We start from the raw sequence: 27,406 nt of genomic DNA, 5'->3' as shown, positions 1-27,406 counted from the left end.
TCAGAGAACATATGCTGAATAATTTTAACTCTTTGGATTTATTAAGACTTAGTTTACAGCTTACCCTGTGGTCAGATTCTGGTAAAAGGTTCAGAGTACTTGAAAAGCACTGTTTATTGGGGAGATACCAGGTATGTTGTTGTAAACAGATCAACTAAGGTAGGTTTGTTAATTGTGTTGGGTTTTTTTTTTCATCTTCTATACTTTTGGCTCCCTGTTTATCAGCTGTTACGAGAGGTGTGCTAAGATCTCACACTATAATTATGGATTTGTCTATTTCTCATTTTTAGCCCTTTATGTTTTTAAGGCTGTTTTCAGGTGGTTATAAATTGAGAACAATTATATGTATTCCTGTTTGTGAGGTCATTTTGTCAAAATGAAATGTCCCTCTTATAGTAATTATTTGAGTTTACAGTATACTTTTTCTGGTATTCATATAGCTATGTGAGTCTGTTTTCATTCTTTCAGTTTCAACTTCTATATTCTTATGTTCAAGATTTCTCAGTTTTAAGGTATTAACAAAATCTAAAATATTAAAAGGTTTTAAAGCCATAAAAGCTAGACTACTTAATTGCAGAATGTAGACTCTTTTACATTTAAATATAGTCTTATTGTATGTTTTTTGTTACCTTTGTTCTGTTACCTTTCCACTTCATCTTGGGGAATTATTTACAATCTGATATAATTTGTGTGTATTTGTAGGAAAAGTGTAAATGAGTGTTTTCTCTTAAGGCCCCACCCCCTTTTCATATGGTATTGCTTAGGTTCTATCTCATCTACTGACCAGGGAAAGTATCAAAAAATGTTCCAGCATATTAAAATTCAAATCTAATAATTTAATCTAGCTAACCAGTAAAGTATAATGAAAGAAATCAATTCCTAATTGAAATAAGGGGAAAGGGACAATGCCATCTACATGTCACCTTTTTGTAAATCAGGATATCTGCCATATCCTTTATACAATTAAGGAGTCATCATATAAGCTGGAATTACTGTTTAGAGTTGCACTAGCAAGAAATTATCCAGCACCATTTTATGCAAACCAAGGGAAGGATTTTTTTATTCTTCAATTATCTTAACCTATAATTCTGTGATGTGCAACACAGCTTTAATGAAAAAATGTAGAATTGATATTATCAGTATCATTTAATCCAGTTTCACAATCTCTTATCTGTTAAAAGTTAGGAAATTTTAACATTAAAAAAAAAAACTCCTTTAGGGCTTCCCTGGTGGTGCAGTGGTTAAGAATCTGCCTGCCATTGCAGGAGGCACGGGTTCAAGCCCTGGTCCGCGAAGATCTCACATGCTGCGGAGCAACTAAGCCCATGTGCCACAGCTACTGAGCCTGTGTGCCTAGAGCCCATGCTCTGCAACAAGAGAAGCCACCGCGATGAGAAGCCCACGCACCACAATGAAGAGTAGCCCCCACTCACCACAGCTAGAGAAAGCCCATGCGCAACGATGAAGACCCAGTGCAGCCAAAAATAAATCAATAAAATAAATAAATTTTTTTAAAAATTAAAAAAAACTCATTTAGAATTAAAATCTGGACCTAACCAATGTGCAGATATTTATAGTCCTCATTGCTAACTCGATGTAAATGCTCTTTTGTTTTACTGCCAAAATATTAATATGTCTGAGAATGCAGTTCCACTCCGAACCCTCTTGGCGATGTGCTATTACCTTCCTAAAATCCTCAAAGTTTTAACGTATATGGCCCCAAGCGTTGAAAACAAGAAATTGTGTGTTTCTAGTATTTTCCACTTGGTTTTGGTAGTTATATCATAAATATGTCCAACTGTCTTCTGCAGAAGATAATGAACAAATTTCAACATTTGACCCTATAGTGTGCTAATATAATTTATTGAGTAATCAAGGCAGTGTCATTTTATGGAAGCTGAACTGTTACAGACTATCAGATATAGTCATCTCTAGCTTTAGCACTAGAGTAAAATGATAAAAATAACAACTACAGCAAGAAATACAACCACAGTTTTAATTGAGTGCTTTGTGTCAGGCAGTGTACCTTCAATAATTTAATCTTCAGAACTCCTTTCAAATGTAGGTAGAAATATTAGCACCATTCGTAAGTGAGGAACTGCAGTTTAGCAGATAAGCAACTTGCTTTGTGGTCACAGAACTGGGGCAGAGCCAGGGCACAAACCTAAGTCTATTAGTGTTTCTAGCCCATGCCCTTCACACCTCTGCTATAGTGTTATAATATATCCTTTTTAATTAATCATATAAGACAGTTCATAAATATGAAATGCAATTTCACAACCAGCTCTTGATTATCTTCATGTCAATTACCTATGGGAAAAACATGCTAATAGCAAATCAACTTCCTTTGGTCATCCAGCATGTATCTGGGATCCTCCCTTCTGCTGACAGTTGGCTTGTGCTCAAGAAATACAAATGAATTTTAATATGAGCCTGAGAAAAAGAATATAATTATGGTGGTAAATCTGCTGGAATCATATAATGAATTTAAAACCCAACATAAATGCTTTTTGGATTATCTGTCACTTGGGATTACTTATACTGCGATCCCTTATAAGATGGTAGATAATTGAACATTGGCTATTTTACTGCAGCTGAAGGTACTGATGCTAAGGAGAAAATGAACTATGTAAATGTGAGTTTGCTTATTTATTTAATAATGTGCTTGAGATTTCATCACAGGAATCATTTAAAGCCAGAAACACAGAGTAACTTTATCTCATAGGAATTAAAGTTCTGTTATTTCAATCAAAGAAGTGATTAATATGCCTGATTCTTTTCTTTTCCTTATATATTCAGTAATGCATAATTGAATAATGTACAGTTGTTTTCTTAGAGATATAAGGAAACCAATGAAGGAAAAACAATTCTGTTAATACATGTTTGTGAAGCCCATGAAAGCTTTTACTTAACCTTTTTAGCCCCTTCTTTATGAAACATAGTCACCTTTAAATTGCATGAAATTAAAGGAAAATGTTCTGTGGTACTGATACAGTGATTTCAGTCTTTCCTGATCCGCTGGAGGCATACAGTATAGAATCGGACGTGGAGATCAGTGTTGCATTACAGTCGAGGCAATGGGTTCTGTTGTCAGGGATCACTCACAATTGTGTCTTGACATTGCCACTTACCACTGTAGAGCCACTGGCACATTTCTTAACCCCTCCAAGTCTCTATTTTGTATCTGTGAAGTGTGATTAGTAATAGTTCCCTATATTGGGATGTGAGGATTAGGTGGATATGTCACAATGTGTACACATGTCGGTAAGTGTGAGATACATGCCATTTCACCTTTAAGTATGGTGAAGATGATTCAGGTTTGAGGCCTAGACAGGGTAGCCATCCTTTGGCTGATGCCAAAGCCTCAGTAGAAAGGCAGATGCTTAACGGAGCTCGGATCATCAACCACACTTGTTACTTCAGCTCTCTGACTCAGCCCCAGTCCCCCTTCACTTTCACACAAAACAAATATATCTGCCTTCTTCTATTTATGCACCTAAGCACAAATAGGAGAGGTAAACAGTAAATACTTATAAAATCAAGGCATGTGAACACATACACACACATCTGCATATATAGATCATAAACTCCTCAAGTTATTTTTTTGTGCACATTCTCACTACACACACACACACACACACACACACACACACACACACACACACGTAACCCTCCTGTAATTTTTAAGTGTACCGTATGGTAAAAGTCACAAGAATGTATGCATGTTAACTAACATTCATATTAATATATAAACCATACCCAGTTCTAACTAGCATTCATATTAATATATAAACCATACCCAGTTGCCCACAGAGATGCATCTACTGATGTTTTAACTGTATAGATGGATTTACCTGATTAATACATATGGGTATTAATACAATTATTTATACAATTATTATGTATTGATATTAATACAATAATATTAATACAATAATATTAATAATATGGATACATTAATACATTAATACATATGGAGGAAGTTGAGGAGGGAAAAATGAGAGGAGAATAATATAAATTTTTTTAAAAAGGAAAAAATAGGGCAGTAGAGGGAAAAACATAGAAGGAAAGGGATGGTAGCTCAGTGCATGGTTTCTCAACCTCAGCCCTATTGATCTTTCGTCTTTGTGGTAGAGAAGGGCCTGTCACCCTTGCCCTCAGTCGTGATAATCAAAAATGTCTTCGGACATTCAGTGCTGTGTCCCCTGGGGGAAAAATTACCCAGGCTGAGAACTGCGCCCTTAGCTGTAAGAAAGAATGTCAGATATGCAGATGAAACTGTTCTTTTGTGAGAGGAATTAATAAAATGGCAATCAATTAAATTCTTTTTAAAGGAAGGAATGGGCAGATGGAAACTTACAATGCTAATTTTCATATGTTACAGTTAAGTTAATAAGTATATTTACTGTTTGTTAAGTTTCATAGATTTATTGAATTTTAGAATTAGTAAGGGCTTCAGAGAGCAACTGGGGCTTGTTTCAGGGACTCTGATAGGTGCTGGGTGACAAGAGTGTAATAAAAGTGGTGTGGGCTCACAGCCCGGTTAGGGAAAAGACACAGGAGCCTGGAGTGCTTTGGAAGCACAGAAGAGTGGTCTCATCAGGACAGGTAGAATCTGGTAAAGGTCGAGGTGGTAACAGACATGTGACTGTGCAAAAGCATAATCAAAGGCACTTTCAGTTAGAAATTAAAGGAAGAGAGATGATGAGTAAGCTACCTGCCTAAAATAGAACCTCTACTAAAACTCAGGCAAGCACTCGTTTTACAAAACTGTGTTGCCTCTCGCTTAGTGTTCCGTTTACCAGATTTACACTTTATTACGCTACCTTTATCAAGGAGCATGCATCATTGGCCAAAAATGAAGCATTTTTTTTTTCATTTCTGAGTGTCTGGTTTACAAGAAAAGGAACAAAAGAAGTTAAATAGATGATGAGCTGGTTGTTTTTCACTTACATTTCTAAGGTGTTGCTTACAAATCTGATTAGGCTTTGGTTTTTCCATTTTTTTCCCCCATCTTTTCTCATTTCTTTCAAACTTACATCACATACAGTTTGGCCAGAGCACCAAATGCAGGATGCTCTTCCTAAGAATGATGATTCTAGCTATGGTTATCCTAAAACTTAATGTGAAAACAAATTGGAAATAAACATGAAATAGACGTTATAATGTGGGTTACTGATACCTGCCTCTTGCCCTTAAATTTGCTGTGTGCTGGGTATGTTGGGAAAGTGAGTTGGTGCCCACCAGACAGCTATCCAAGCAGTGCTCATTTTTATACTCTCTTCAGTTTAATATTGCCAGGTACTAATTTCACATGAACTGCAAGAAAATATTTCTCAAAGGCACAGGTTCTCACTCTTTTTCCATCTTTCAGGGCTGATAAGGGCCGCATGGGGGTAAGTTCAGTCTTAGGAATCACTCTTAGGTTTAGATCACAGATCCATATTACACTGTGGCCCTGGACAGTTTTTTCAAATCCTGGGAGATGATATTTCTTTATTTATAAAACTGGAGGAGAAAATTCTACCAGATAATGTTGTAGTAAATATTAAGTATATTTACTTTTCCTGTATTTTAAAAATCAATCATTATTATTCAATTAATTAGTATTGAGTTAACTAATTTATGATTGCAAGTTCTCTGTAATACTTTTTTGAATGTTTACTTGTTGATTTAAAGAGCACAATTTTTTTTCTCAAATTCATTTAAAATGTCCTCCATTCTTTATAGCACAAGGTTGAATGAAACATTCCCCATTGTTCATACCATTTCATGTTTTCTAAATGCAGTTTCACTAGAAAAGTGGTGAAACTCTCATTAAAGCTCTGGGGGACGGGGGTGGGGGAAGAGTTGCTTCTATCATGGTCAAGATTAAAATCCTTTTGCAGTATCCTCAGATTTGGGGTGAAAGCTTTTCATCAGAAACATACAAAGCTTTGTAGTACCCATACATTGTTATATAATTGTTGACATTAGCTTCTCAAGTATGAGCATGTTTTCCTAGTAAACTGTGTTGCGGAAGCTTGAGGTTTCCAGAAGAATTCATAGTTTTAACCCACTAGGGTTACTACAATTGCATACTTTTAGTTACCAGTTACATTTAACTTTTTTCTTAGTTTAATTGCAAGGTCTATAGGTAGATACGTTAGTTTATGTAGAATAACCATGCCAACAATCTAGGACTGATAGTAGTAACACCCTTGGCAAATTGAGATTTTAAGAGAATTTGCTGTTTTCTTCTAATAACAGTATATTATAGTGATTTGCTTCTAATAACATTATGGTTCTCTAGAATCTTGGAAAAGCCAGATTGAAAATTATAAAACACCTCCATTCACTTTCTAGGTTTTTTTTCTTTAAAATATATTTTGTACACTACTCATTTTTATCTTTCTGAAAATGTAACTTGTTTCTTTTTGTTTTAAAAGTAGTGGAACTTCCCTGGCGATCCAGCGGTTAAGACTTCGCCTTCCAATGCAGGGGGTGCAGGTTCGATCCCTGGTCAGGGAGCTAAGATCCCACATGCCTCGCGGCCAAAAAACCAAAACATAAAACAAAAGCGATATTGTGACAAATTCAGTAAACACTTTAAAAATGTTCCACATCAAAAAAAAATCTTAAAAAAAAAGAAAAAGTAGTACATTCACTGTAGAAAATATGGAAAACAGGAAAGAAGTAAAAAAGGAACCATGGATCACCCACAAATTCAGCAAATGGAGAAGTTATTATTACCATTCTGGAGTATTTTTTCTAGGCTTTTTTAATTATTTTCATGTATAAAAATATTTTGGTGGAACAAAGTTAAACTCATTTATTATGGGCAGTTTTATATCCTAACATTTTTAAACTTAACATTACATAGATAATAGTTCCCCATGCCACTGAGTATTGTTTCTCAAACTTGTCTAATCATTGTAGTCGCATGTGATGCTTTTTAAACTATTGGTGCCTACACCGTATCCCACACCTATTTCATCTCTGGCCTGTGTACCTTTAAAATGTTCCATGTATGATTCTGGTTCATAGTTAGGGTTAAAATCATTGTTCCAAATTTTATTTTGTTTTTATGACCACTTTGTTGTTTCTAACTTTTACTCCTGTAAATAAGGCAAAGTTAAATATTTGTGTATACATCTTTGTCAAAATCCCAAATTGCCCTTTATGTCTAAAGGCAAGTGCCTGCATTAAGTTATGCCCTGTATCCCGGAAGGAAAGTTTTATAACCAACTTGAATATATAAACTTGTAGATAATTTAACTTTAATAGTTATAATATTTTAATATACTAATTAGTTGCAAAACAAATTCAAAATCACATTTTATGTAAAATGTACTTATTTGCATAAAATTGAAATGGTTGATACATATGTCATCTCCCTAACAGAATGACCATCTTTTGAAAGCTTCTTCACAGTTCCAACACTTGAAATTATGAGGTCATTTCACAGGAATCATGACTAAATCTGTGTTAACATTCCTTGACTTTTTTTTTTAAGCATATTCTCTTTGGTGATTTCTAAAAGTCAACACTGGTGTCGATTGAGAATTTGCTTTTCAAAATAGCATTTTGTTTTTCAAAATAGAATGATTAGGGATAGACTTTGAAGAGACCTATTTACATGTATATGGAGAGGGGAGAGAGGGAAGAAGAGAGAGAGGGAGATGGAAGTGCCCTAGATTCTTTTTTAAAAAAAATTTTATTGGAGTATAGTTGATTTATAATGTCGTGGAAGTTTCAGCTGTACAGCATAGTAATTCAGTTATACATACACATATATTCATTCTTTTTCAGATTCTTTTCCAATATAGGTTATTACACAATATTGAGTAGAGTCCCCTGTGCTATACAATAGGTCCTGGTTGGTTAATCTGTTTTAGAGATAGTAGTGTGTGTATGTTAATCCCCAAATCCTAATTTATCCCTCCCCACCTTTCCCCTTTGGTAACCATAAGTTTTGCTTTTGAAATCTGTGAGTCTATTTCTGTTTTGTAATAAGTTCATTTTATCATTCTTAAAAATGTTAATTCTTGTTTTAAGGTATTTTAAGACTCTTGAGACACAGCTCACCAGCATTCCTGAAAGTGTGTATCCATTTACACTGCTGTCCTGCAGCATAATAAAGTGTCTGTTTTACTACAAGCTTGTCAGCATTACTAGTATCATTTTTTAAATCTTTATTTCTTAGAATTCTGTGTCCCAGCCAGGAGGAATACTGAGCTATTTCCCCTGTCACTGTAAATCATAGCTGGTTAGCAGGAGTCTTGTCTGGCTGGCAAGTCCTCTTTTTCAATCAGATCATTTGTCCTCCATCTGCCTCCCTGTTCCTGCCTTTGTCTTCCCTGAGGCTCTAGCCTGCCCCTTCTCCCCTTTTGCTCAGACACTCATCTCAATGGGTAAAATCAATGGGGGCTCGATTTGTACAGTTAATTCTACACCTAAACGTATTAATTACGTACGCCTGTGTGTGCCTTGTGGCAGTTGCACCTTAACGGGACGGGACCGCTTTAAAAAACCTTTAGACAGTTTCACCCTCTCAGATCCTTAGAAAGACCTGCGTGCATCTATACCCCATTTACCAGGAAGCCAAAAGATGAAGCTCAAAGAGTTGGTTTGCATGAGGGCATTTTGCTGATTTGTAGGGGGCTGGGATGGACTTAAATCCACTGCTTGTGAACAAGTTCTGGAGCATTTGAACACTATTGCTTTTCTACTTCTGCCACATTCTCATGGTAGCTGCCTCTGATTCCAGGGGTAGGTGAGAAAAGGTGGCTTTCTCTCAACTTTGCTACTTGTCTTGTTTTGGCTTGGTTGTTGATCTCTCTTTAAAGGCATTTTCTATGAGTAGAGAAGCATATACAGCCTTCTCTGGACTACTTGCTTGCTTTAAATATCCAAAAAGTAAAACCTACATTTTGCAAATATACCTCCCTTTACATAAAAAGATTGCATTATTGCTTTATATGTTTGTAATATGTTAGGGTTTCCAGTTGTATCATTTGGGTATCTCAGCCTCTCTGAGGTCATCTTCTAATCTCTGAAATTTGATGTATTCCAGTACTATGAAAAATATCATTATAAAACTAACTCTTTATGGTGAATATTTTGTGAAATCAAAAGCACAGTCCATCTGGTAGCAGACAAGATTATTCTGTTTGAGAATGGTAAACATTATTGCATATTTTAAAATATGTAACTAGCACAGAACATTTGCCTCAGGCGTTTGACTAAGACTGTGGCTTAGGGTGAAGATTCAAATGAACTTTTTATCCCTAAAAGTCTGTAAGACATGTTCCTCTCACGTACAGTGAAACTTTAATATCTTACATCAGTCACTGAATAATAATACCAATTTAAAACCAAAAGAAGAAGAAATTTAACCATGATGTAGTCAAGATAAGTCTATAACAGTTACCTCTTTTTAAAAAAAATTGCAAGTGTTATGATAATGGTTTTGGTTTATGAATTTTGCAAAGAATTATAAACAAAATAATAGATAAAATTGAATCTTATCAGTAGCATTAATATTACATTCAAGTTAATTTAAAATCATTAGGGGACTTTACTTTTTCAGTAGAAGTTTATACTTTCAGAATAACTCGGCAGATTGTACTTAAGAATTCCATATACCCACCCTACCCCCCCTTCGCAGTCTCCCCTATTATTAAAGTCTTGCATTAGTGTAATACTTTGTTAGATTTAATGATTTAATGAACCTATATTGATACATCGTAGTTTACATTAAGGTTCATTCTTTGTGTTGTACACTTCTGTGGGTTTTGATAAATGCATAGTGACATGTAACCACCATTGCAGTCACATACAGAAGAGTTTCACTGCCCTAAAAATCCCCTGTGCTTCTCTTTTTCATCCCTCCCCTCCCTTCCCCCAAGCCCCTGGCAACCACTGATCTTTTTACTGTCTCTATAGTTTTGCCTTTTCCAAAATGTCATATAGTTGGATTCACAAAATTTATTTTTAAGACGTATTTGCATGCTTTTGTGAAGTTCAGTTTGACAGTAATTATAGGAAAATAGGAACAAAACTACCTTCTTATACTTCCTTTTTGGACATTTATTGTTGTGACACTATTTCGTTATCTCATTTGACCAGGTAAATGGGATTTAAGTGGCTTAATATCTTGAGCACAAATATTCTCATCTAACAAATGCGTTTCAGTCTTCAATGATTATGTTATGTGGTAGAACACAATAGTAATTTACATGTAACACATTATATTCATGTTCAAACAAGTTTGTGAGTCTTTTCGTTGGTTAGGAGTGTCTGCTATTAATTTTTTAAATGCACAAATAGAAATGCCTCTGTCCTCTACCACCCTGTAGGAGAATCCTCCCCACCTCAGGTATGACCCTAACTTTACAACACATAAGTGCCAAACCAGAATTTCAGATGTACAGTCAACTGTTAACATAAATTCTGATTGCTTTGGGTAAATAATATGATTCATGAAAGCCCTGGGAAATAAATAATAGGTCATGGAAAAGTATAATAACTAGGAAATAAGGAAAATTTAGGATAAATTTAAATGCCTGTATTGAATCCTTTTAGAAGGCTGGCATTTTCAATTTGTGAAAGCCTAAAAACATAAATGTAAGGCACAAAGAGTCCATTATGTTATGCATATGTTCTGAATTTTCTTAAGGAATCAATCATTTCTTAAACCAGCACTTGAGAGATTGAGATAAAGCAGCTGAATTAAATATTCATTGAAAATCTTCCTCTTTAACTCATTCAGTACTTTTGAAACCAAGTTCCAGATTGTAAACGTAGGCTATTTCTTCTTGTTGCCTTTTATTGTCTCATCTGTACTTTTAGAAAAATTACAATTTGTTTTCCCTTTTTTGAGTATACTTTGCTTTAATTTTTTCTTGGTCAGGTTTACAGATTCACACTTGTACAGCAACTGTAGTTAAGAGTTTGCTCTTAACATGAAGAATAAAGAAGAAAAATCACTAGGCTTGAAAGAAAGGTGAACGATGACCATCAGGGCCCATGCGAGACAAATTTTGAAAAATTTGTCTTTGAGAAAAGGCCTTCCTTTTTAGTAAAATAACGCAATAGAGAGGAAAGCGAAGTACTTGTTTCTTCACAAATTGATGTTTGGTGCCTTTCACACTTCGAGCAAAAATGACCTGTCAGAGTTGAGCAGGTTGCTTGCTTGAACCATGATGCTCATATTTTTAAATTTTCATTTACTAATGTGGAAAACTAAGACATGTACCTATTGTGCATTTCATGTACAAAGAGGAATTCTACTCTTTAAATAAAGTGTATTTGCATTTAAAATAATGCAGTATAACAAAAGCTCAGTGATAACAGGATATGGAGTCATAGTTTATTCCCTTTTTTACATGAAGTGCACAGTAAGTTTCTTTAAGTACCTCCCGTAGAAAGTGCACATTCAACTACTCACCAAGTCAGTGAAACTTACACAAACTAAATTTCTACCGAGACACAAGAAACAAATAAAGCTCTACTATTTCATCTCATGATAAGACTGTTGAAGAATAGCCAACATCCCAAAACAATTATTTTAATATATTTATGTATTATTGTCATAATGGATACAAACTGAACTGTGGATTGATAGGCGATATTTATATAGTGGAATTAACAAATCAGACCAGTCAATTAAAATGTATTCCATCAACTATTACATGCTCATCCTGTGGGCCAATCTAATTAAGCTAAAAAAAAAATAGAGCAAAAAAAATTTGAATAATGTCAAATGACTGTCCTTGTGCATTTTAAGAGAAGATGTGTTTGTTTAAAATTTTATGTGGAACCTGAAAATGCTTACAATATTTCTACATGTTCAGCTTACTTTTGTAACATATATCTGTTCGGTTGTTTAGCAAACACTGCCCCTCTACGGTGGCTGTATTATGCCATCCTGCCTCAGAATATATCTTATGCTGAGTTCACGGAGCTATAGTAATAGATCAGGTTCTGTTTGGAATTTTAGTTCTAAAAGGGGAATCTCATTTACTTCTGTCCCACAATTCTCAGTATTACTTAAAAGCACTCAATGTCCTAAATTCAATCTTTACAGCAGTTGTGTGAGTTTGGAATTAATATTACTCTTTTATAGGTGGATAAATGCAGACCTAGAGAATTTTCATGATGATACCATGACTGTACAGCTAATAAGTAACAGGGCAGGTCATGAATTCAAGTCTTTTGTGTCCAAATCAAATTTTCTGTCTCTAATAACCACATAATAGGCTATAAAGCACGGATTCTTATAACTGTGAAGCCATGAGCTTTGTAACAGTAGGCAAGTCACTCTACAATCTTCTAAACGCTGCCATGAAATGATTTCTCAAAAAACTTTTATAAAGTTGGAAAGATAAAATTAAACATAATCTTTTTATGCTTTAAATGCTGCTTGCAGACCTGCTGGCTCCCTGGCTGGCTGGATGAATAGATGAATGGAGGGATGGAAGGATGGATAGATAGTTAGGCACATCCTTTTTGTGTGTGTGTTTGTGTGTGCACGTGTATATATGCATAAATATTATGTTAGTTCTCTGACAATCCCTGATGCCATTAAAGATGAAACAGCTTATAAATCTTGGATAACATTTAGCAGAATATTACCCAAGTGGTCCTCAACCGAACGTAAGAGTCTCTGGAGGGCTTTCCAAAGATGAGGTGGTGTTCATATATATTTTTTCTCCTTTTAAGGTTGCCAGGTGATCAAAATACATGACAAGCCTTAAAAACCCATATTCACTTGAGGACTGTAATAAGATTCAGCTGATGGCAACGGCTGACTGTAGGAAACACATCAGGTACTCTGAGTACTCACACAGAGAAAGTTTTAGATACATTTTTGCATTTATTCAGCAAAATGCCTAAAGCTGAAGTTACATTTTAAAACGTTTATTCAGGAAAAAGATGATCTCATTAGAACAGCTCACACGTAATCCCCAGATCACTGAAGGGAATATGTTCACTAGAATATTGTGCATTATATTTTATTGAGTGGATTATTTTGAATCAAACTGGCCTTCAGACTTTTGAAGAAATATTATTATGCAGCAGTATAATCCTATTTATATTTATCTTTATGTTTTTCACACACCTTTTTTTAATGAAGTATATTGTTACATTTACCTTGTCAGACTTCTGTGTGTTTATGCATTTATTTCTTAAGGTATGTATGAAAGGCTGAAAAATTACTTTATTGTGGACCCCCTCCAAGAAATATTATATCATCTCTTGGAAAGTGAAATTAATTAGGCTCATTCTCTTTGACAGAAATGCAGCGTGCCCTTCAATCTTCACATCCTTAGAAGGAATTCTGTTTCTGTTGATACTATTAAATATAGTTTAAGTGTTTGATCATCTTTTCCACCCGAGGGTCATCAACAGCAAAAATTCAGCTAAAGTCACTGCTCCCAGGCAAAAATCTTGATGGGCTTTTATTTAAAACAAACAAACAACAAAACAACAGCAGTGCTTAGAGGATGCTGCTGTGAGTCGCCCATCAGTGTTGTATCAAGAATTGAGTAGTTAGCGACCAAGGGCAGAATTTTAGTACGAAATCCTTTCTTTGTTCCTTTTTACAAAATTTTCTTGTCCTAACTGTGCATAAAACTTTTCTTTGTGATATCTGGTCTTTTCAGTGTCCCTGCCTCTTAGAGGCTGTTTCCTGGTAACATAGCCATATCTTTTCTCACTTTCTCAAATCTGTGTAGTCCTTTTATTTAGTTTCTAACTGCTATAAGTGCTGCTTGTTTGGTGTTTTCCCGTGGTTTCCCCAGCTTTCCTTCTGTCTCTTGGCTGCTCTCCCATTGCTACACGTTTATGGATTCATATCTCGGAACCAATGTGTTTCCATTTTCCACTGTCCAAAAGCCAAGAAATGAATTCTAATCATGATTTCAGGATCAAGCCTTTCAGGTCTTTTCTTTTTCCTAAAAGGAGGAGGAAGCATATACCTCAACTGTTTGGGAAACATATTTATGCAGTATTGCTGGTCTTACGTGTACGTACGTGCAGCTTGAAGCTGGAATTATGGATGGTTTACTGGCCACATTATCACAGTAGAAGTGATTGGTATGGGCTATGAGAATATATTATGTCAATAGTGTAAACGGATGAATGGTATGATCAGGGTTTTGTCCTCCTTAGACTGATGAGGCATTGTTTTTGGATATGCTGGTTGCATTTCAACTGCTACCTGTGAAATAGGAACCAGCATGTGCCTCTGTGATGTTTACACTTATAAATTCATGCATAACATGTCTAACGCTCCCAAATAAGATATGTCTGTTGTCCAAAGGTTTGGTTGATTCTTCCTAATTTTTATGAGCATTTTCTGTATTTTGGTTTGAGCTCGTGCAAAAGCTATGTAGTTCTCAAGTATTTGAAAGCACCTAGGGGCTCTTAGTATTGGGTCTTCCTAGCTTTCTTGTATATACAGCAGAATTACAAGAGGAGTGCTCTTCCTCTATTGTTGTAAAACAGCTTAAGGAGTAAAATTTTTTTTAGTGAGGGATGAAGCAGATACCTACAAAGTATGGACTCGTGTTCATAATCTACAGAAGTCTAAAGCAGTTTGCAAATCTCAGTGAAGCTTGATGCCTCAGAAACCATCTGTTTACAGATAAGCTCCATGTTTACCTCCTGTATTGTCGTAGTCTACGAAAGCACTCTTCCATTTACTTTATGAAATGTTTGCACCTCAGCCTTTGGTTTATAAACCTATGTTAGAACCTTGTGTCTAAGTGTAATTAGGAAGAAAAAAATTCGTGATGGAAATAGTCACTATTTCCAAAATTAGAATTTTGGAGAGAAGTTAATCAAGGCTATATTTGAAAGCAAACTATGTTTGATAATTTGTGCTTAATGACATATTTTATAATGTTAATGACAAACCAACCGGGATATTTTATGAAAGCAGCCTCAACAAAGAATTTCTATATGGGTATGACATACTAATAAGAAACATCCTACATTGTTCTACAGAGAAATTAAATGATAATACTGTGTGCGAATTGAAATCGTGTTCTAGTTAGAAGAGTAGATAATGCTAATAGCTTTTTATAAAAGTTGCTCCGTTTATGGTGTTTCTTTTCTTTTGTTTCTTAATATCTGAGAATATTTAAATTCTTATTTCTCAATTTCAGCACATGAAATGAGATCTTGTCATTTAGAATTTTATGCAGTAGATATTTGGATGCTTCATTTTGATATTTTCTAATTCTTTTCTTTTGGTGGGTAAGTAACCATGTTAGCTTAGAAGCAAAAAAAAAAAAAAACCAATGAAACATCAACCCATTTTCCTGTTTATTGATCTGGTACCATTGTTTAGCTTATCTTCTTTCTTTTCTCATTGTTGCTAAATAAAATGCCCTTGCACTATTGTATTTCCTGAATGGAGCTATAATTTATATTCTATAAAGAAAGATTTGAAGAAGCATGTTTTGTTCCTTTAAGTGTATGCGCAAGCTTTGAGGGGACTAGCAAACCAAAATCTTTTATTAAACAAAGAATGAAATGAACCAAATTAATATAATTTTAGGCATTGTTGTTCTCATACCATAGTGAAGCTGAAAAAAAAAAAGGTTTGGGTCTTCATATAATAGAACAATAATGTCTACGTTAGCCTGGTCAAATTAGATATAACCAAAAATAATCTTTTGTAGTCTAACTCTCTGTTAAGGCTAGACGGACACCTGCTAATTTGGGGGCCATTTTAGGCCTTGGAAATAGACATTTAGTAACTATTTCTTGAATTTATGAGTGAATAGGTATAAAATTAAATTATATTCATGCTCAGTAATAACACACTGAGCGCATTAGTCTCGGTGGAATCTTGGATTCTTTATTTATTATTAAATTTTGCTCATTAAAACTTGAAAGCATGAATACAAACTTGGACAAAATTATTATCATTGTCTTAAATTACACAGCACAAGCATAGGCAACTTAAGATTTACAGAATAAGCTTTTCCTAAAATTATTTCCTAAAAATACCTGTTGTAGTATTTCTGTATATTATTTTGAGAAAAACTTTTTCATTGCTATGAGCTCAGTTATAATCCAGTTATTAGAAATGGCTTGTATTCAATAATTTAGCAAACGGGTGTGGGAAGTTGGAGAATTTTATGCCCTGTTTTAGTGTATTTCCCTGGATTTTGACAATGATGTCTGTCGCCCTCCCAATCGTCTTACTCTGTTGTGCTTTTGTACTCTCCACTTTAATTATGACGCCTGTGCGAGCGGTTCTTCAGATATTTGGAGAGCGAATTAATGTTCTGTAGCAATAAGAGAAAAATTAAAAAACATTCAAGTCATCAATCATACCTCTATTTTTCTCCCCACAGTCTCCAAACGTCCACAACTACCCCGATATGGAAGCTGTTCCCCTGTTGCTAAATAATGTGAAAGGGGAACCCCCGGAGGACCCGTTATGCGTAGATCACTTCCAGACACAAACTGAGCCAGTGGACTTGTCCATCAACAAAGCCAGGACATCCCCCACAGCCGTTTCCTCCTCCCCCGTTTCCATGACAGCGTCCGCCTCCTCCCCTTCTTCAACTTCAACCTCTTCGTCGTCTTCTAGTCGTCCAGCCTCATCCCCAACTGTTATAACATCAGTATCTTCAGCATCATCTTCGTCAACGGTATTAACTCCAGGGCCCCTTGTTGCCTCTGCCTCTGGTGTGGGAGGCCAGCAGTTTTTGCACATTATCCATCCCGTTCCGCCTTCAAGTCCCATGAATTTACAGTCTAACAAACTGAGTCACGTTCACCGCATCCCCGTGGTGGTCCAGTCGGTGCCTGTCGTCTACACAGCTGTGCGGTCACCTGGAAATGTGAACAACACTATCGTCGTACCACTTTTGGAGGATGGGAGAAGCCATGGCAAAGGTAAGAGACACAAGCAAGCCTTGATTTATTTCAGCAGTAACTCTTCATTTATTCAGTGAGCGGACCCCAAGTCACAGGCAAACACACTACATCCAAGGAAGTTCTGTGCAGAACGACACAGGAGCCAGCTGATCCACGGCTGAGTAGAGCACAGTTTAGTAGAAACTAACCTCATATTTATATAGGTATATGCTTCAGTATTACTTAGTCCATATTTCTATATATCAAGTCATTTAATGTCAGAATTCAAATACCTAAATTTGCAAAATATTTTTACCTTCAAGCGCTCAAATAGAAAGTTCAATCTATAGTCAGCGTAACTGCTTGTGAGATGTAAATGTGTAAATCCCTCGTAGAGGTTAACCACTGTGAAATTTTTACAAAGTGTGTCAGGGTGTTTCTTCTTTCAGTTGTTCAGGCTGGAACTTACTTGTCTGGCAATAATATAAAATTCCATGAAGTTCCAGTGGTTGGAACCTGATCATTCACTTTTGAGTAACTTGTAAATTAAGTCGCCATTAAAGTAATTCTAAAGTTAGGTGTTTGGCTACAAATGTGTTATGTAGCTTGAGTTCTTATCTTCATACGAGTCTAAGTTTTTATTTTAAATAGCAGGAAGCCTCCATACGATAGAAATAATTCAAAATGCAGTATTAATATTTCCTTCTGGGGGTTAGAAGGCAGAAAGATACTTTGTTACATGACTGTATGTAATAATACCAAGTTAACTATATATGATAGTTAACTGATCATGAAGTTATTTTTCTTCTTCTAAGTTCTTTTTGTTTCATTTTTAAATAGAAGGAATTGTAATAATATCATGGTGTTGATTTTTCTTCCCTTTCTATGAATCTAAAAAAATAAGTCACCCTTCTATAGAGATGTAAAATGCCTATAATCATCAACTCATGTGTGTATTTTGTCTTCAGAGCCTAGAAATGACGATGGATTAAGACTTAGATTGCATTACTTTTTGCTTTGATACCATATTACTTCCGAGGTCCATAATTAAAATATGATGGGTCAATACGTAAAACACTGCCTTCGTGTAAAATACTAGTAAACATAGTTGTTTTGGTTCTTGTATAAGGTGGGATTCAGTGCATAGGAATAACATTTGGTCGTGAACTTGGAGAACTTTTTGCAAACATACATTACAGAATCGTGCATTCATCTTTTGCAAGTTACTATTTTATCTGCAGTGGTTTCTTCATAGCACATGGCAAGTTTCATCTTCCCAGTTTTACCACCTGAAAAATCTTGTGCTTTACAGCAGTCAGAGGTTTAAACTGCAAACTTGAGATCCAGACGCTCTGCTTACCTGACAACCTATTTTTTCTTTTTTTTTCTTTTTTTTTTTGGTGCTTTTATGGGCAAAGGCCAGGAAGTAGTCCCACCACCATCTTTGTGAGCAGGTAGAAGAAAAAGAGGAAGAAGTGAGTCTTTACATAGATTTTTCTTGAGTCGAACCTTCTTTGATATTACTAATACTTCTGATCCAAGTGAGCTAATCGATTCAAATAATAATAACATAACTAAAGGCCACATTAGGTATTTATTTTCTTTTATAATTTACAGATGTGCTTTAAATTTTTTAAGAATTAAGAATTAACAACTTGAAAAATTATAACCTTGCGTATTACATTATATATGTGTACACCATAGAACCCAATCTTTTTACAATAACACTTATGAAAAATATTGCTTTTATTGTGAAGGTGATTGATAAGGATCTTAACACTGTTCATGACCTGCTTTTACAATTTCCATGCTCTAATGAAGGAAACAAAAGAGATATCTCTTTTATTTGCCATTATTTGATGGGAGAGATTACTTTTATTTAACGTTTACTGCCAAGATTTAATTTTCTGGAAAATTTATCTTTGCAGAAGAACTGTGTTAAGTAAGACTCATGCTGTAATTTGTTCTCTACATGAGTATATTTGTTAGTTTCATGCAGTGTTTTCTATTCAGTAGTCTCCTCACATCAAGAGTAAACATTTATATAACCATAAACACACTAAACTATAATGTGGATGTTAACAGCATGAGATTTGGGATCAAGGTTGTATGGGTTAGCATCCTAGTTCCCTCACTTCCAGCTTTGGACTGGGCAGTAACTGGGCAAAGTTATTTAATTTCACTAATCTTCATTTTCTTCGGTGATAAAATGGGAATAAACGTATGTATCTTTCAAGATTAAAGTAAGAGCTTATGTGTAAATGTCTAGCACTGATCAACTGTCAATAAATGTTTGCAGTTATTTATCATTATTATATCCCCCCAAAAAAATACCTGAAGCAATAATGTTCAGAAATTTTTTCTCTGTCTTATAAAAACAGAAAGTTGGAGGAAAAAAGACTTTTTGAATTTAAAAGTGAAAAACTGTTTCCAAGAAGTTGGTATAGAAATGCTTCTCAAAGTGGTTACAACAAATTATAAGGGATGAGTGTTTAGGATGAGAAATTGTCTGGAAAATCCCATACTTTCTATGTTTATTAGTTTCTATTAAGTTTTTATAATCCCCACATTCTACAAATATTGCTACACATTTTATAAGTTTTTTTATTGTTTAATTTATTAATTAGATGATGGTAAAATTCTCTAATGGAGGAGGTCTGCCTACCTCACAGAATGAATAAAGGAAAGGGCATTTCAGTGATTCCTCATGTCTGTATTTTGCACATATGCACTGGGCACTGGGCCAGCAATGAAATGGCTGGGTGATAAAGGGAGCCCTATTTCCATTCTCAAATAGGACTTGTATATCTGGTATGGATGAGCAAAAGAAAATACAATAGGGGAGTTGGTTTTTCAAAATGCTACTAATAAAAATATAAAACTAACTCTTATAAATGTAGGTGATTGTACTAGCTGATTACCTTTAAAGTTGGTATAACATATCTGGTCTGTGGTAGAGAAATAGATTACCTTACATCACACTACACAAGGGACCGTGAATGAATACATCTGTATCTAAAATACCATGAATTGAGTCATTTGTCCATTCAAGTATTTATTGAGCATCTCTTATGGATCAGGCATTTTATTGGCACCAGAGACATAGTGTTGAGCAAAACAGATGCTGTTTCTATCTGAGTGCTTGTAGTCTACTGGGAGATTTTGACATCAAAAAGAAAAATCGTACAATTAACTGATAACTGTGGACAGAGTTGGGTTAAAATGTAGACCAGCCATGGATGTGCCTAGGGCAAAGAGTTTAATTATAACTGCAGAGAGAGAAAGTTGTATATGACAAAAGTATTTTCATACAGGGTGTTATATGTGGTTGGAAAAAATGTTTTTGCTGTTATGCTCAGAAGTGGGTGTTCGGGGCTTGGGAGTGTGGTGGGCTGGAACTTCCGCACGGTATGCTTGGATGTGAAAAAGCATTCTAATGAGGAGAGGGCTCCAGCCTATCCAGTATCTATGGAATATGGTCTAGAGGAATGGCAAGTTGTCAGCTAGCCCAGGGCACCAACAGATCTCAGTTGGGTCTTGAATGTAATCTGTGATATGAAGGAAAATGACATGATGTTCTGGAAGGCACAGTAAACACAGTGTAGACTAGAGCCATTAGAGGGATGCTGTCAGAGCAGTTCTCCAGAGGAAGACATTTTTCTGCTTGATACAGGACAAAGTAGCAGTTAGCCCCTCGAAGTGATAGTGCTGAGGGGTAGAAGGCTCTCCACGGAACCTGAGACCTATTATTTATAAACAAGACCCTAAAGGAATTATTTGACCTTGTAAAGGAATTTCAGTTCAGCCTGGGGAAGTTTTTGGTAGATTTCCCAGGAGATTTTCATTAGTTTTTACAGATATTTAGCAACAGGAAGCATAGAAGGTCAAAAAACAAATCACAAGCAAAGTGATTGGTTTGTTACTGCCTTGATGGAGAAGTAGGCACTTTTATGGTTCTCTCTTCCTTCCTTCCTTTTGATCCACTACTAAGGTGAGGGAAAGAGTGTGTAAAAGAATACAAGTGAAGAGAACGTTTTACCGAGGGACTCATCAAATGTATCAAAAGCTTCTAAGGGGCCAAATAAAATAAGGACTAAGAATGGAGCATTTCGGGAGGATGGAGTTTACTGGTGACACTGGGTCAGTGGAGTGGTGGGGACAAAGGGCAGACTAAAGTGAGTTCATGTTCAGATGGGAGGTGAGACAGGGGTGACAAAGTCCAGACAACTCTTTGGAGTAGTTTTGCTGGAAGAGTTTTGGAGAAATGGCATGATAGCTGGAGAGGCATTTAAGCTCTCAAGGGAGGAATTTTAAAAGAGGCAGAAAGTATAGCATATTTGTATTCTGTCAAGAATAATCCAGTAGACAGTTGAAAATGGGTAATTCTAGAGAGGGAAGAATTACAGAAGCAAAATTGTTAATTGCACGTTAGTTGCTTATATAATTTTGTGGAAGTAACCTGCATCTTGCAGTAATTAACCCAAATTCTAAAGTCAATTTATTAGATTGACACAAGTTTTAGGAAAAAAGATACATAATGGAAAAGGAAAGAAAATGCAAAAAACAGCAGATAATGATCTAGGATTGACAATGAAAAGCAAACAGAAGTTCAGCAAAATGTGGGTTCCACTGAGAATTATAAAAACGATACCAGCATTAATATGAATATAAGATCAAACATTTCTCATTCACCACATACTGGAACGTACAGAATAATTAAAAGAAAAAGGTAACCCCCAAATAATCTGTTGTTTAAAGACATTTTTATAATTGAATATTAATAGATATTACATTTCAGAAACGCAGAACACTTAAAGAGCAAGGCCGTAACCAGTCTGTGACCGTCCAACTACAGAGCTAAAAAAAAAAAAAAAAAAAAAGGATTTACTTTCTCCCTCCCATATGTGAGCTAGTCCTTTCGCCATGTAGCTAAAGGAATAGGTAATATCACCTTGATGCCCAGGAATGAGGCTCGAGCCAAGGTGTGATTGACCGGTGGCTTTGAAACAGCCAGAACTGAAAAGCCAGCTGGGTATTTCACTGTTGCCCAATTTTCTTCCCTGACCACTATTGCATCCTTCTTTACTACGTTATATAGATGGTCTGTTGGTCTGTCTTCTCCCCCTTTCCCCATATTGTCTTCTCCTTAGCCACCAAACCCACCGGATGTCCCCGTGACTGTAAAAAGGAGATTGCCCAGCGGAAAAAGCTCAGCTCGTTTCCTATGCAGCCACTTTGTTTTTCCTGAAAATGCAACCCTGGCAGCCCAGCCTACCAGAAGTTTTACAAAACATGTTTCTTGCATCAAGACTTTTTATTATAATGGTGTCATACTTGAAAAATAACTCATTATGGGTCCTAAGTGCATTATTCCTGCCCATATATTTATAGGATAAAATCCTTGAGTTTAAAGTACTTTTTCCTCCAGATGTCTGACTAGAGCATGTTGTTACTGCTGTTAAGAAGCCAGCAGCCATTTGAGCATGTCACTTCTTTCGTCATCTCCTTTAATAAAAGCGTGTTGTTTTTATATTATTTGCGGATGAAGTGAGGAATCCTCCAAAACTACACCTTTTTCCCATAGCACTGGTTCAGGAATTTCAAAAGGCCGTGGCTGCGAGCAAATCTGAAATACTCAAACCTCATTTCTTCCTATAGGCTTTTGCTTTTCTCAGCAGCCCACAGAAAGAAGCCACAAGTGTATTTTTAGTCCTAGGCCATTTATACTTGTGAAGGGAAATCTGGTCATTGCAGTGATTGCTGCAGAGCTGGTTGGAGGTTGTGACTGTAGCTCCTGACCGTCTAATGCAGCTGGAGTTTTGCTCCCATGAAACTCTGCATTTCAGATCTCTTTGTGTCGCCAGTTTTCTTCTGCTGTCAGCTTTCCCAACGTTGATGTTTGTGGTATCTTTTTTCAGGTCCAGGTTCATTTTGTCACAGACTTGCTTCTCCTGTCTACCTTACACATGACTGTCCTCTTTTAGTTCACCATTCAATGGATTCCTGGTGTCATCTGTCCATAGGACCAGAATAGTCCAGGGCAGCTGACTTATGCTCATGTATATGGTTGTCTTGGCTTCTTGAGTGATTGAACTACCACAGCTTCCTTTGGTAAATGTATTCTTCTACTTATGCTTAATTAAGTATGATAACTACTAGATAGAGATTCCTATTTTAAATCTGAATTTAATGTCTATTGACAAACCATCTAGTTACTCAATCTTTTATTGTTAACTTTTTAATATTGCTTATTGGGAAGCAGGACTGGATAGTTGCTGACTTTGGGCTTATTATTCTTGAATTTAGACTTTGATAGGACTTGAGTGTTTTATTACTGTCATTGTAAGACAGGAACATGTCAAATAGAAAGGCAGCCAATATTTATGAAAAACTGAATTTTAAATAGGAGGTCAGAATATTTTATATAGATAACGTTCGTCATTTGTTGTTTGTTTTTACCTGACTTTCAACAAGGAGTAGAAACTTATCTGTATTTTTTCACTTCTGGGCATCCATAGGAAGTTGAATGGATTCCATCAAAAAAATGGCTTCTTATGCTCTTGTTTATCTGAAATACCCACAATCTGTCGACTCCTCTGTTTTATCTGGCATAGACTGGGTTGGGTCTAAAATTTGATGATAATAACTGTCTTGAGAGAGGAGACAGAAATTGTATGTTCTGTTCTAAGAGAATTAGCAGAAAAGAGAAAACTGTAAATGTAAACTGTAAAATGTCAAGGAATGAGTTTGGCTTTTCCGCCGCGCAGTTAAAGAGTAAATAAAATTACAAAGGGGAAAAGAAGAGAAAAAAGTATGGCCTGCAGAGGGGATCCACATTAAGAGAGAGGTGATACTTCATTCAGACATAGATATTATGTAAGGAAGCAAAGATAATAGACAAGAGACAAACCCATTCAATAGATAAAGTAGCTAAAGCAAGGGGTTACCAAAGTGGAATTTGTGTCCATTCTGTTATAAAGTGATACCTAGCACACCATTTTAATTTGTTAGGTTAAGTGCCTCCTATGATAAAGTGGTCTAATTTATATTTAAATAGATAGATGCTTAAATGTGATATATTACTAGTATTTAGTTTAAGGTTGGTCTCTATATTCATTTTTCACCACACCTGAAAAGTTTTCTCTGATAATATTTAACACACTGAACATTAACATACTGGATCTTGAAATATAATATCTTTCCTTTCCTCTATAGTTTCCTTTTTTAAGAACAAGTTCTTTCTTTCCTGAAGTCATGTTCTATTTAAATATAAAGCTTCTAATTTCAAATAGTACAGGTGCTGTTATGCTGCAAGGAAATTCTTATTTTACATATCAGATTGCAGATATTTATAGGATTCTTTTGATGATGTTTGGACTTATATACTCATTTCAAGAAACCTTTGGGTATTGGATGGATATATCTATATATGGAGAGATATAGATATCTATCCTTATCTGGATATATCTATATAGATATAGTTATTTTTTGCAAATGGGCATTTTACCTAGTGACTCTTAAGACCTGGAAAGAACAAATGAAAGAAGGAAGAATATAAGATCCAAAAGGGAAACTTGGTCTTAGAATCCTTGCCAGCACTGTTTTAAATTGGCTTTTTAATTATTTATAACCCTCTGGCTGTGGTTTCTGTCTCCCGATTTTTTCTCACTCCCTCAACAATAATTCTTTTTCTATTCCAAGCTCTGTTACTATTTTCTCAGCCCCTTCTCTCTGCCCGTTCTCCATTGTTAATGGAGAATTTGATTAACTGTTCTTCCACTTTGTGTTCTTTAGAAAAGAACAAATTGATATTTGTCTTTCTGTCTAATAAATAAAAGAAGAGCTACCAATTTACAGAGTTATCATTACGTACTCCATCTTTCCTCCAGCCACCTTCATGTGGGGGAAATGCTGCTTTGATCATTGGCCAGTTGTATGTGTTTTTCATGACCAGGCGTCTTCACCATCGTTTTTCTTCATTTTATCAACAAATGTCTTATGGACCAGTTATATGGCCAGAAATGTCACTATGGCGATTTTTAAAATAACTTCTCTCAAAAGCCTGCTTTTTAGTGTACAATACACTAAAATGATACTGTTCACACTGTGAGTCGTTTTCCTGTTGATAAATCTTGAAATCAGTTTATTGGCTTATAATTAGCATTTTAAAGAAATTAAATAGGATGGAATTGATTAAGAAATATGAGAGTATCACCCAAATAAGTATTATATCATGAAACTTTTACTTCCATACATGCAAGTGCAGTACTGTGTGTGTCTGTATACTGGCTGTGTACTGAGTCATATTGAAATACGTATTTCTTACTGTAGTTCCTGTCTCAGAAGTTTGAACGACACTACATGGAGTTCCGTCACCTTTAATTCAGATTTTTTCCCCTCTTCCTTTCTCTTTTTTTCCATCTCCCTCTCGAATACCCTTCTTGATTCCACCTTCTTTTCTCTACCCTCTCACTCTCCCATCTCCCCTCCCTTTCTGTCTTCTTTCTTCTCCCAGGTGTCCTTCTCCATCTCCCTCTACCCTTCACCATTCTACCTTTTCTTGAAGCTTGATTCTTATTTCTCTTCTATATGTAACCAAATCACCTATCCCAGAAGTGATGTATTATGGAACTAAGCAACCTATATTGAAAATGATAGCCTTTGTACTGCCATCTAGTGGTGGGATTTTAAAATATTGTGAACGGAAAGAGTTGGAGGAACTCTATGGAATCAAGTTATTTCTTCTATGATTGCTCTCGGGTTTTCCCAGCTGGTTTAGGGTTGTCAGGGAGTTCAGTGAACATGCTCTTTTAAAGTGAAACTCGAACATGAATTCGAAACCTAACTTATCTCCTTTTTTAAGAAGCATCCCTTCTACTCACTTGCCCTACTTCCCATCCTGCACATTTGTATGTGACTTCTGTTTAGTAGAAATGAAATGCTACTTTCTATGTATCTTTGCTTAGTTTGTTTTTGTAACTATGGATTGTGTTTGTTGGGTTAGTGGACGCACATATATGCCGACTTGTGAACTATTAAGTTTTATTGAATGTCACAGAGAAAAAATAAAAAGAGAGTTATGTCTGGGACAGCAGGACTGCAGGAAGACAGAAAATAGGAGAATTTGGTGAAACTGATAACTGGGAGTAGCCCTTGGAGAATTCATCAGAGAACCGCCTTCTCAATAGCTAGGGACTTAGGAAAAGCTCAGTAGAAACGGAGTAGAATTCGAAAGATATTCCCATGGATGGTTCTCTCAGATTCTTAGTGCGAGAAAGATCTAGTGGGACTGGGATGACCTACAATAAGAATAAACTTTTCTGTTGACAAAAACTGTAGTTGCTTATATAATGCAGTATATATTATTATAAATCCTCACTCACAGGATGAAATAGGCTGACATCTCCCAAAATCCATCTGGGCCTCATTAGCTACAATTTTTTCAACACATTGCATTGTGCCTGACACTAGTAAATGTTCAATAAATACTTAGTGAATGAACAAATGAATTCATTAATGTAGGTGCAGTGTTTTATATGAGGTGCTCAGTTAGAATGCCATGGCCAGTGCTGGTCTCTAGTCCTAAACCCTAAACATAAAAGGAACCTTCCCCTGTATGGTGAAGTAGAAGAAGCAACAACATAAAGTGGAAACCAGCAGGGTTCTCATATCCTCACAGCGTGGATCCCAGCACCCCTCCCCGCCAGGCTGTTGCCATTCCACTGAATATGTCTCATGTCTCAGCCACCATTTCCATGGCTTTTCATGAGGACAACTCTCCCTTTATCCATGTAGTTTCCTTTTCTTGGACAGCCTTTTCTTTCTCTGGAAAAAGACCTGGTTCAGATGCCTTCTTTTCTAGAAAGACACATACCAAATTGTATTACAATTTATGCCATACATACACATACACATAGATATACATATATGTAAAATATATTCTCTTGGCTCAATATATGTGGCTCAAATATATTATATATAATATAAAATTTTATTATAATGATATCTATATCGTGGCCTTACTGCTTTGTCCAGTGTCTGGCACACAATGAACAATAAATGTTTGCAGAATGAATGAATATCATTCCCAGAGCTGTTACTCTCTTATGTCAGTGGGCCATCTGTAATTCCCTGGTGTTTTTGAGTGTATTGTTTCTACTGTTTCCCAAGTTTGTTTTATTTCATTGCATTTAATACTGAAGAATAATATTTGGTGGTACATTATAGATGCTTGATATGATTTAGGTTTTAGTGGTTTCTGGAGTTGAACCCCTGTGGGTGAGACATATTCTTATGGCTCCTGAACAGTCTTAATGAAAAGATATCGCTGTATGAAAATTACAGCCAGTTCTTATTTATTGTTTTACTCTCAGGTAAAATAGTTTGCCTGTGAAACTAGGATAAATAATGGCTTTGATTGGATCCAGGCAATTAATAGAGTCTGTGAGGTTTCTTATGTAATAGTAATGCCAATTTCATTTCCCAGTCAAGGTGAAACAAATTACACCTCCTATCCCATTGCAGTTAACTGTGTCAGCATCAC

The 27,406-nt window shown here is 35.7% G+C and overlaps 1 protein-coding gene across 2 annotated transcripts in view; it reads left to right on the top strand.

Moving 5' to 3' along the window:
• Nucleotides 1–27,406, top strand: part of KLF12 (KLF transcription factor 12) — a 449,177-nt gene that overhangs the window by 279,548 nt on the left and 142,223 nt on the right. For both annotated transcript variants that reach the window (XM_059995628.1, XM_059995629.1), the window contains exon 4: nucleotides 16,356–16,902. In XM_059995628.1, coding sequence (XP_059851611.1) covers nucleotides 16,356–16,902 — 547 coding nt within the window. The remainder of the gene's footprint in view (nucleotides 1–16,355; nucleotides 16,903–27,406) is intronic.

This window comes from Delphinus delphis, chromosome 18, assembly GCF_949987515.2.
Source record: "Delphinus delphis chromosome 18, mDelDel1.2, whole genome shotgun sequence".
Classification (NCBI taxonomy): domain Eukaryota; kingdom Metazoa; phylum Chordata; class Mammalia; order Artiodactyla; family Delphinidae; genus Delphinus; species Delphinus delphis.
Note: the sequence above shows the minus strand (reverse complement) of the source record. Positions and strands in the feature narration are given on the sequence as shown.